Consider the following 11,168-nt stretch of genomic DNA (forward strand, 5'->3'; position numbering starts at 1 on the left):
AAAAGAAGTTGTTTTGGACCTTCTTCTCTCACCCTTCAGTCTTATATCCTCACATTCTATGTTAGCGTGGATTACTCTTTTAAACCTTAAACTTGTTTCCGGATAGAATGTATAGATTTGATGATTATACCTGTATGGTTTGTTCAATAGCCTATTAGGCTTCATCTCAATGAATATAGTGACAACACAATATCATAGCCGGATGCAATAACATTCCGGTGGTGAAGAAGGTCATCAACGCCAGATCAAACTAATGGCGGTGAACTAACAGTGATCACCACTGGCTTAATGCATGACCCAACATTGATCAATTGCTCATCACTGCCGGATAGAACCACTGACCGGTGGTGATCAAACACTAGTCACTGTTTAATCATGCTATAAACCGACAACGATTATAGGATCAACAACGTTGGTTCAAACTTCGAACCGACGGTGACTTTGCCGTTATCACAACCGGATAGAATGGCGAACCGGCGGTGATAGCAGATTACCACCGCCGATTTTGAACCGGCAGGGATATTCAAGACTATCGCGATCGACATATCACTGCCGAGGGGCAAAACCGATGGCGATGGGGGTTTTCGAACAGGCAGTGATGACATTTCTGTATTAGTGAGTGGGTACGTCGAATTGGGATGGCCAAGTTCTTTTTTAGAGAAGAAAATTTTAATTAGCTTCTATTCACCCCTCCTCTCTTAGTCACCGTTGTAGTCTTCACAAACAAATAGGCTCTCTTCGGATCTTGAAGTGTCAAGGTTTTCTACCGCTGATGATTTCCATGACCACAACGCTAAAGCTATAGACATCAGCCTTTTCTGTAATTTGTGATGTTAACCACTCAGGAGCTAAATATCCAGGTGTGCCTCTCATTCTTGTGATCACTTGGCTCTTATCCCGATCGATAAGCTTGCATAGTCCAAAATCTGAAAGTTTGGCATTGAAGTTTTTGTCTAAGAAAATATTTTGGGGTTTGACATCGAGATGAGCAATCCTCATTGTGCACTCCTCATGAAGATAAGAGAGACCCTTAGCTATGTGAGTAACAATCTTGCGTCTTGTTTGCCAATCCAGAGGAGCATCATTGTCACATCGATTGTAGATCCACTTGTCCAAGGATCCTTTGGGCATATATTCATAGACCAGAAGCCTATGTGATTTCTCTGCACAAAATCCAATCAGCCTCACCAGATTGATATGATGAATGTTGCCGATTGTGTGAACCTCCGCTAAAAATTCTCTCTTTCCCTGACCAGCTCCATCCAAACGTTTAACCACGATTCTTTCCTCCCCATATTGCCCTTCGAAAACAGACCCAAACCCCCCTTCCCCAAGCTTATCTCTGAATTGATTGGTTGCCTCATGTAGCTGCTGAAATGTGAACCTGGTCGGCGTTCCTAGTAGCTGTCCAAACTCTTCATCCCCTTCTTCCTTCTCCTGACGTCGTCGTGTTCTTAGTTTATATGAGAAGAAAGTGATTAATATGACGACTACAGTCAAACCACCTATGGAGCCTAGAACCATAGCCAATACTCCTTTTCTTCGAAAGGATGAGGAGTTCGTGTGTTGGCTCAGTTGCAATAGTTGCAGGGGGATTTGCAGCTGATGGCTCAATACCAATAGGTGTAGTTGGATTTGAATCAGGTGGGAAAGCCAAAGCTGACATGTTCATCGAGGGGCAGAAGACAACCATCAGCCTCTTCGGCTGGGCTTATACGATCGTAACTGTAATAGTATTTTTCTCTCACGCCAAACCAGCCAGCAGTAAATAATCCACGATCGTTTACGACGAAACGAACAGGCTGTGGTACCTGTTGGACAATTGAATCAATGTTTTCAGGTCGTTGATCGAACCTGGTCGCCATGGGACCGACCAAGAGACTAATCACGATTAATCGTCGACCAGGCCAATTAGTTGACCCTGGTCGTCCATGTATATCAGCACGCACGCGCGCGCGCGCACACACACACACACACATATATATATATAAGGCTGGCCATAGAATAACTTATTCTATAGCCACCTTGATTTACGATAATGTTTGTACCAATTTACGATAACATGAATATGCATTTACGATACTCGTGTTACTACAACTCACGGTGATATTTACCATAATGTTATAGTAAATCATTTAGTAAGGAGTTACTGTAGCCTCATAAATTAGTATAGTAACTATCGTAACTCAAAGTGGCCACAGAATAAGTTATTCTATGACCAGCTGCAGAACAGTGGTTCTCTCTCTCTCTCTATATATATATATATACACACACACACACAATAAAAGCAAGCATCAAGACTTCATTAGTGTTTAGCTAGTGACACTAATGCAGTCTTGATCTTGACGCACCTGAACAGCAGCACTGGTGCCGTAGCAAAATAACTAACATTTAGCAGACCATAGCAGCCACACAGCCAGCATATTACATAACCAAATTAGTTCAGTATAAATAAGCTAAAGTGTTCAACACAAAGTCACAAACATTGATATTCAATAGTCCCATATGTCCACCTAGTTAAACACGCCCAAAAACAGAGTAACCAAACTGGTCGTCCCTATCCGAGTCAGACATCGACTAATCGGACGACCAGCTTTCTGGTCGAGCTAATCGAGTCGGTCCTCCTAATCGAATATCAGACACCGATCAGAACGACTAATCGCGATTAATCGGACGACCCGAAAACATTGAATTGAATACACTGGTACTATCATCCTTCGGGTTGCTGTACGCATCTGGGCAAATCCGCTTGAAAAACTTAGAATAGTTGGTGGGTCCACAAGTGTTGCTGCTGTTCCCTGTGCAGCAGTAGACGTCCTGCTTGAACACCGTGCACGCGTTGTTGCACCCTTCTGGCGCCTCTAGCTCACTTGGTCACTGTGACGTGATGTCAGTTGCAGAGCATGGCCCCCTGCTGCACCCTTTGCCTCCCTGGCTGTTGGTTGGCACCGGCAGGAAGTCCATGGGCACGTTGAAGCCGTCGACAGACAAGGGAGATGTCAAAGAAATCTGTACCTCCTCCAATGGAGAACTCGGCAAGAGTACGGGGTGGCTGACCATTGCCTGTGCAGGCCACAACGCCGCCACAGTCTCCTGTCTGGCACGACCCATTACCGGCGCTGTCGAATGAGCAGCCCGTGCGTGGCCACACTCTCCCGGTAGTGGTGCCGTCTGACATGTCGAGGTTCCAGGACTCCCCAGAGTTGAGCTGCATACCGCCGCCTGGCACAGCAGCTGGTCATATGGTGTAGGAGCATTGCTTTCTGATGCTGAAGGTGATGGCGTTGCTGACTGGTAGTAGTAGGAAGATAGGCAGGAGGTGGAGAGTCCTGGAAGAACTCAGAACTGTCATCTTAAGTTATGGTTGCTTGCATTGAGCTACTTGGATTGCATTTTGGGTTGTAGCATGCTTCCTGTGGCAGAGCGGAAGCAAAAGAAAAAAAATGTAAGGAGATAGGGTAAACAAGTATAGTTGAAGGTTTGCGGTGTTGAATCTTTCAGCGGCGTACAGCGAACCACGTAGCACACTGGACTGGAGAAATAGAAGATGCCATTGGAAACAGTTTGACAAGGCTGGAACTTGCATGTTCAACTTGTTTACTTGTTTCATCATCAATCATAGATACACAAAACTACTTGACCTGCAAATTGTTGAGTAATATTTGTTTCTCAGCAGATCATGTAACTGTTTCAATCCTAAACTGCTGCTCTAATCCTTTCAAAGACTATTCAGATGACCTGCGGCTCAAGGCATGCCAGTGTTTGCCAGCTACTATTCAGCTATGTGCCAAGAAGTCTCATTCATGCGATTGGGACGTAGATTTCTGTTGTTGGGTTTTCCTCAGAAATTGGGTTTTCCTCAGAGCGGTAGGTATTATCATCTAGCTAGAAAGAATGTTTCCTTTTTTGAGAGAGAAAGAGAGAGAGAGATGTTCATCCAGAAAGTTTTCTATACCGACATGTATTGCACAGAGATGTGTCTTTTTAATTCAGCAATGCAGCTCCAGACTCTGATGTTGCTTCGATCCATTTGATCTTGTGTCACGCCAGATGCTTGTGATTGTGAGTTTTTTTTTTTTCTGTTGTGGCCAGGACCATTTTGTGCGCATAAATCGATCACCATACTGCATCGCAGCGTCGCCGCAGCACGTGGGCATCTCTGAACTTTACATTTTTCTTTAATCAAGCATGGAACTGTGTACCGCGACAAACAGCCTGAGAGCCTCTTGATTTTGTGGTGGCCATTGCAGTTACAGTAGACTGTCGGGCTGAGATCCTAACGCTCAGGTTTTCCTAGGAACAGAGGAGATGCATGAATGCATGATAGTACTGTACATGCTCAATTCCTGGCCGGAGATCGATGGTTGGGGCCTTTTGGTTTCTGCTAAACAGCTGCTAAGATAATCACATTATACTGCCTCCTGTTGATTTTTGTTTCCAAGCATTACCTGGCGAGCAAACGAAAGAACTCATCTCACTAGCTGCACTGTAAAAATATTTGTGCTGCACTGTTGCAGGCTTGCATCCTTCCAGTTCGTAGTCGGCCCACTCTGGTGGGCTGCAATATAGGCCATCCTTGTATTTGACTTATGGGCCGAGCCCTACTGATTAGAAGCTGGTCCGCCTCCCTAAAGCCCACGTCAAATGTAGTGTACTGTAGCCCAGACTGATCTGAGAGGGAGGAGATGTCTCTGCATCCCCTCCCACCACCGGTGCTCCGGCCGCTTCGGCGGCGGCGATCTGCCCAATGGCTTCGCCTTGCTAGCGGACCGCTGTCATTTCTCGCATGTTCGCCCATGGCACGCCATCCGTCCTCACCGGCCATTATAGAGGGGTCAGTGCATCCATCACCGCCTTCGAGCTCCGGGCATCGGTAAAGGTGAGTCGCCTCCCTGAACATTAATCTGTCTGCATTTCTCGAGCAAGGAGGGGTGGCTACCGACAGCTTGTTCATTAGGCAGGAGCTCTTCGTTGAGGACCACCAATCCGTCTCGATGCTCACAATTGGAGATAAATCGTAACTCGTAAGAGCATTAATCTGTCTGCATTTCAAACTAAAGCTTTAACTTCTAGGAGTACCTTACCAAGTTACCAGCTACTGATTTTATGCAATGTCCTGCTAATGTCATTACATATTCATTAACATGGTTAAACCAGAAATCTGAATGTATACAATCCAGTGGTTACAGGGAGAAAAGGGTATGATACGAAAAATATGATAGACACAAGGCATCACTGATACATGTCGATAACTGAATAACTGATAGACACAAACATCAGAATGATTATGCTGTGGGGTCTAGCTTTTGCTTCATGCCTGCTGTCCAAAGGATGAAACAAATGGTTTAGGGGGCATCTTTAGGGTCTGCAAGCTATCTGTCAGCATGTTCACCACTTTTGTCATGGACGGGCGATTAGCTGGGTTCCACTGAATGCACCAAAGCGCTACAATACCAGCTTTCTCATTATATCTTTCTCTCCTTGTGTCATTTCCCTGGTCAGTTCCAGTTCTTGCCCGGTGACTATTTTCTCATATATCCACTCAGGAATGTAAATATCGCTTTGGTTCTCGGTCTCTGGGTGCACGCTCCTCCTCCTTCCACTCATCATTTCCAGTACCACCATGCCAAAGCTGTAAACGTCTGACTTGTATGATACTGTCCCAAAGTTCCGAGAATATAGTTCTGGTGCAATGTAGCCCATTGTGCCTCTTGCTGCAGTCAGCGTGACAATGCTTTGATCCCTTGCACACAGCTTCGCGAGTCCAAAATCTGAAATCTTTGGCTTAAAATTGTAGTCTAGTAAAATGTTGGAAGGCTTGATGTCGAAATGGAGGATGCGCTGATTGCAACCTTGGTGCAGGTACTCGATTCCTCTGGCAATTCCTGTTGCTATTTCTAGCATCTTATTAGGTGTTAAATGTTCTCGGACACTAGAATCAAATTCTTGTGAGAGTATATATTTCTCCAGTGATGCATTAGGCATAAATTCGTAAATTAGAGCACGTCTTGATCTTTCAGAGCAGAAACCTAGAAGCCGAACGACATTGGCATGGTGGATCGTTCCAATGGTTGCAACTTCGTTGATGAATTCTTCTCCTTCTCCCTTTGAGTGTTCCAGCATTTTGACTGCCACAGGCACTCCGTTTGGTAGCTCACCTTTGTATACGCATCCAAATCCACCTTGTCCGAGTACGTTGTTGAACCGCTTTGTTATCTTTTTCACTTCAGAGAACGTGTATCTTGTTGGTTTTGATGTGCTGTAACTGTTTAGGAACATTTCGACTTTCAAGTGTATTCCTTCATCATTCTTCGATTTTAGAGCAAGATATAATGCGGCAGCCACCATAATTGAAAGAACTAGAAGCGTGGTTGCTGATGATGTTGCTGAACAAACAAAATGAAGGAAATCAAGTAGTCAGATATAAATTCATTACCCATTAAAGTTGTAAGCAGCAAAAGAACTCCACGACCTTCAAATTCCATACCTGCGATGACTTTGACATGTGACCCTGCAGGCATGAAAAAAAAAGGTTTCTCTCAAAATCTTACTAAAGTCACAGACAAATCGCTGATGAGGGGAACTCGCCTCCAGGGATTAAAATAATGTTAAGCACATGTCTGAACAATATAACTTCAACACTCTTTTGATATGTGTAAGTTGAGGACATAATTTTTCAATCTAGCATGTGGGTGTATCTTGTGAAAGAGCCAATTCTGTGTTTTTGCATTGTGGTGGCCTTTTGGAAAATTCTTTTCTACCACTAACTATGCACAAATATTAAATCAGCAATAACCAAATTTCAGGGAAATAGCAGCACCATTTTACTTGAGTTAGTAAAAGTGCTATGTCACAAAATTATATCTTGCGGCAAAGTGCAACAGTGCCAACTTGCTGAAAGAACAAAGAATGAAATGGAATAGGAAATTGTCTATTACTGAGGCAATTTATATATGTTTTTTCATGCCAAATCACTAAAAAGTAAACCGTAATGTACTGTTCCAGATAAGTTCTTAGTTGCATGAGCCATTTAGAAACTTACTGTGATTCTTACAGAATGCTTGCCTAGTTTCTGAGCGAAATCCACATTGCCTCCCTCCAATTTCGCAGTCTTGGCAAACATTAGTAATATTAGGAACTGACCACTGGAACGTCATCTCACCAAATGCAATGAATCCTTTCGCAGTTTCATTTAGGCCCACGATACTTTGATTGTTAAAAGGGTAAGGTATCCAGATGTCATTTGAAAGAACCATGCAATCCAATGGAAGAACATCCATAGACTCGAAAGAAGACACCAAGTACGGAAACTGGCTCGTGTTGCTAAGGCAATATATGGGGCCAGCAAAAATGAACTGATCAGTCGGTCTGACCTCTGTTGAACAACTCACTACGGTTGCCATATCAGATCCATAAGGTCTATACACATCAGTTGATAAGTTGGTGTACATTATCTTTCGAAGAGGGCACTTGGAGGCTTCAAGTGGGATAACACCAATAATACCATACCTGTACTCGATGGCAGTCACCTTGCATAGACCAAGATTTGGGTGAACTAGGATGGTATCTGCTTGCTCAGAACACAGTAGCTCCATGCCAGGTGCACCACATGATGGAGGGCTGGTTTGAAGGCGGAATGGAAACCGAATCTCTGGTCCACCTTCACTGCACCTGGATGGTGAGCAAATTTGGAAGAACTTTTCATCGCTGCTTTCTTTGGCCACCACGATTCCATTGTTGAGAACTGAGAATAGCAGAGCTGCAGCTAAAATATTAGACATTTTAGTCTGGTAGAAGAAAGAAAGGAGCCAATAGCGAAAGATATGAGGCTGCACCTATAGAACTAAGTAGGTGCCATGGCTAAGGAGGATTTATTATGTGGAGCCCACACAATGGTGAATGTTGGAAGAATTCTAATTCTGCGGCTTCATAAAGTGGAATTTCTTGGATACTGGAAGAGTCCTGAACCACAAGTTAAATCTTGTCCTTATCAGTATAGCTGTCAGACTGGACAATGGAGTTGATTTGTCCACTTGGGTGGAAATTTCCTTTACCTGCCCCCATATCTCAGATAACTAACCTTCTCCTTGACCATTATATCAACTCTTATTGGATGTTGCATCTATGGTGCTCTCATGGCAAACTCCAGTGCATTTCTTTCTGCTGCCGGCAAATTCATGGCCATCTTTTCTCTGGTTTCTGTTCTAATAAATTCTGCTGCGGCAGATGATCCAGAGAAGCTCAGGTGCCCTTCTTTCTCCTGTGGGCATCTAAAAAATATCCATTCTCCTTTTCGTCTACAAGGTGATCCCCCTGGATGCGGCTTTCAATCATACGAGCTAGTTTGTAGTGATAGCAAGGCTACGATTCAAATCAGCACAGGAAGATACTTGGTGACTAATATCTCCTACACTGACTCAATTTTCTGGGTTGTTGATGAGAATTTGGATAACAGCAGCTGTCCTATTCCGGAGAGGAATCAACATCCATATAGATATGGTTTACAAGCAGAAGGCACCACGCTGTTATACCCTGATGCTATTACATGGGCTGCCTTTGTGAGCTGTTCACAGCTGATAAGAAGTGTTGTTTCCTTGTCAACCTCTTGCTGTGGTGTCAATTACAGGCCTGTCACGTGCAGGAGCATGAAGAGTTTTTTTGTTTATGTCTTGACTACTTCTGAAACTTGGGTTCAAAACATTCAGCCTTCATGTAGATTCTTGTCCATGATTCCTTTGGGCAGTTGGCATGTGAGGGCACCAAGTAATGCAAGTTTTGAAGATGTTGTAAAATTTATGAGGAAGGGATTTGCTGTTAGGTTTCCTATGCAAAATGAAGACTGGACATACCATTGGGTCATCAATACATGCCTGTATGATTCAATGAGGTGAGTCAAAGCTCTGTAGATTGGAGACTTTAATACAATTCTGTTTTATTTCAGATTTTAACCGTATATGAAAGGTGATCATCATAACTTGCAGCTATTTCGACACTGAAATATCTAGTTCAAGCATCCTGAACCGGACTTCTGCCATTGCTGGGATCGGCCTGCATTTCTTAAGATGTGTAAATGATTACTCCTACCGAACTAAATTATTTTGGGCTGCAGTCACCATAATATCTGCTATAGACACTGCTAAGTTCATAATAGGTACGAGATAATTGCATATACTAGATCATTAAGGCTGTGTTCTTGCGTCCATCTAACTTAAGTCTGCAATCATTTCCATGCAGGATTCGCAATACTATCAAGGTTTGTATTTGCACCATTAGCTGTATTGACCTTTCTCGCCTACAAATACTGGAAAACAAGGATATCTATTGATGCAGTCGAGAAGTTTCTTCAAATGCAACAAGCTCTTAACCCAACAAGGTATGCCTATACTGAGATCACTGCAATTACAGGGCACTTCAGAGAGAAGCTGGGCCAAGGAGGCTATGGGTCTGTGTATAAAGGCACGCTTCCAGGTGATGTCCATGTTGCTGTCAAAATGTTGGGCAATTCGTTGTGCAATGGAGACGAATTTATCAGTGAGGTGTCCACCATCGGAAGTATTCACCATGTCAATATAGTCCGTCTCGTGGGGTTTTGCTCAGAAGAAATGAGGAGGGCGCTCGTCTATGAGTACATGCCTCGTGGATCTCTTGATAAGTACATCTTCTCATCTGAGCAAAGATTTTCCTGGGATAAGCTCAATGAAATAGCTTTAGGCATTGCCAGAGGAATAAACTACTTGCACCAAGGATGTGAAATGCAGATACTGCACTTTGACATCAAACCACACAACATCCTTTTAGACAATAACTTCACTCCTAAAATTGCCGACTTCGGGCTAGCCAAATTGTACCCCAGGGACAACAGCTTTGTGCCGGTGAGCGCTGCACGGGGAACTATTGGGTACATAGCTCCGGAGATGATATCCCGTAATTTTGGTGTTGTTTCATGCAAGTCAGATGTTTACAGCTTTGGGATGCTATTGCTGGAGATGGCTGGGGGACGAAGGAACTCAGACCAACATGCAGAAAGGAGAAGCCAGACGTACTACCCAGCTTGGGTGTATAATCATCTAACTCGGCAAGAGGTAGGCGAGATTTGCGAAGCTTTTGATATCCATGAGGTGGAGAGGAAGCTGTGCGTTGTTGGGCTATGGTGCATTCAGATGAACTCACATGATCGACCAACGATGAGTGAGGTCATTGGGATGCTTGAAGCTGGCGTTGATGGTCTGCAGATACCTCCCGAGCCATTCTTCTGTGGGGATGAGCAGAATTCTGTAGCTGGTACTTTCCATTTCTCTTCGGAGTTGAGTGCAATCTCGGAGAATGAATGAGGTTACTGATTCCACAAGATGAACTGCCAATGTGCTACAGGTAGCTAGAATCTGAAAATCTGTATTCACGGTTGTACTTGGACGATGCTCAATATTTAGTCGATTGCAGTGCTCTGTAATTCGATTATATGCTGTAATGCGGCTGCATCAGGCACCAGCAGTCCAGCAGCTTCGTGGATGACCATGTACTCGTATCATGAATAAAAATTTTGGTGAATTTCATATGCATGCGAATTTGTACTTCCATATGCTGCGATCCTGCCTGCCATCGAAACCGAATTCATAACGGAATTGTGCAGCTTTGCTCTGCTCGAAGTTGATACTCACTATTTGCCCGGCTTTTATGTGATGTCTCCAAATAGGTGTTCTTCTTATAATCATTAATGACTCGATTAATCAAGAATATAGTTTCAATTTTTTGTCTTTCTTTTTTACTATTTGTTCTTCATAATAATTTACGGAAAATCCACATGTTCCTCTTACACAAGTTCATCTTTTTTGTTTTTAACCATTCATTGATACCAGCAACTATCTGATCTCAATAATTTACGGATGGTATTAGTGATCATCGTTGGGGTGCAGTTAGCCGCGTCAGCGATGACCAATTTCTTCTGCTGCCAAAGCAAAGCACTACACCAATCCACTCTGACTATCAGCACCCGTTGGGCGCCCATAGGTTTCAAAGTTCACACAGTCCGACAGCTGGTCCAAAGCTTCACCCCATTTCGTTTTGTCAAAGCCAACCATTGTTGACCAAAAGCATGTTCGGAAAAATACAGCCACCTCCCAAACAATTATTTGCAGGAAACCATTGTAGTGCTTTGCTTTGGCCGCAGA

At 43.7% G+C, this 11,168-nt stretch overlaps 1 protein-coding gene and 2 pseudogenes across 1 annotated transcript; 1 reads left to right on the forward strand and 2 right to left on the reverse strand.

Moving 5' to 3' along the window:
- Positions 1-698: 698 nt before the first annotated feature.
- On the reverse strand, positions 699-3,352 carry LOC136454406 (PR5-like receptor kinase; annotated as a pseudogene).
- Positions 3,353-5,093: 1,741 nt separating this feature from the next.
- LOC136449683 (rust resistance kinase Lr10-like) lies at positions 5,094-8,008 on the reverse strand (annotated as a pseudogene).
- A 16-nt stretch (positions 8,009-8,024) lies between these two features.
- On the forward strand, positions 8,025-10,553 carry LOC136449682 (rust resistance kinase Lr10-like). The gene is made up of 3 exons (XM_066449839.1): positions 8,025-8,887; positions 8,982-9,151; positions 9,235-10,553. Exons 1-3 carry the CDS (start codon positions 8,136-8,138, stop codon positions 10,329-10,331), a joined length of 2,019 nt encoding a protein of 672 aa, XP_066305936.1. The 5' UTR covers positions 8,025-8,135; the 3' UTR covers positions 10,332-10,553.
- The last annotated feature ends 615 nt before the right edge of the window (positions 10,554-11,168 follow it).

This window comes from Miscanthus floridulus, chromosome 5 (assembly GCF_019320115.1).
Source record: "Miscanthus floridulus cultivar M001 chromosome 5, ASM1932011v1, whole genome shotgun sequence".
Taxonomy (NCBI): domain Eukaryota; kingdom Viridiplantae; phylum Streptophyta; class Magnoliopsida; order Poales; family Poaceae; genus Miscanthus; species Miscanthus floridulus.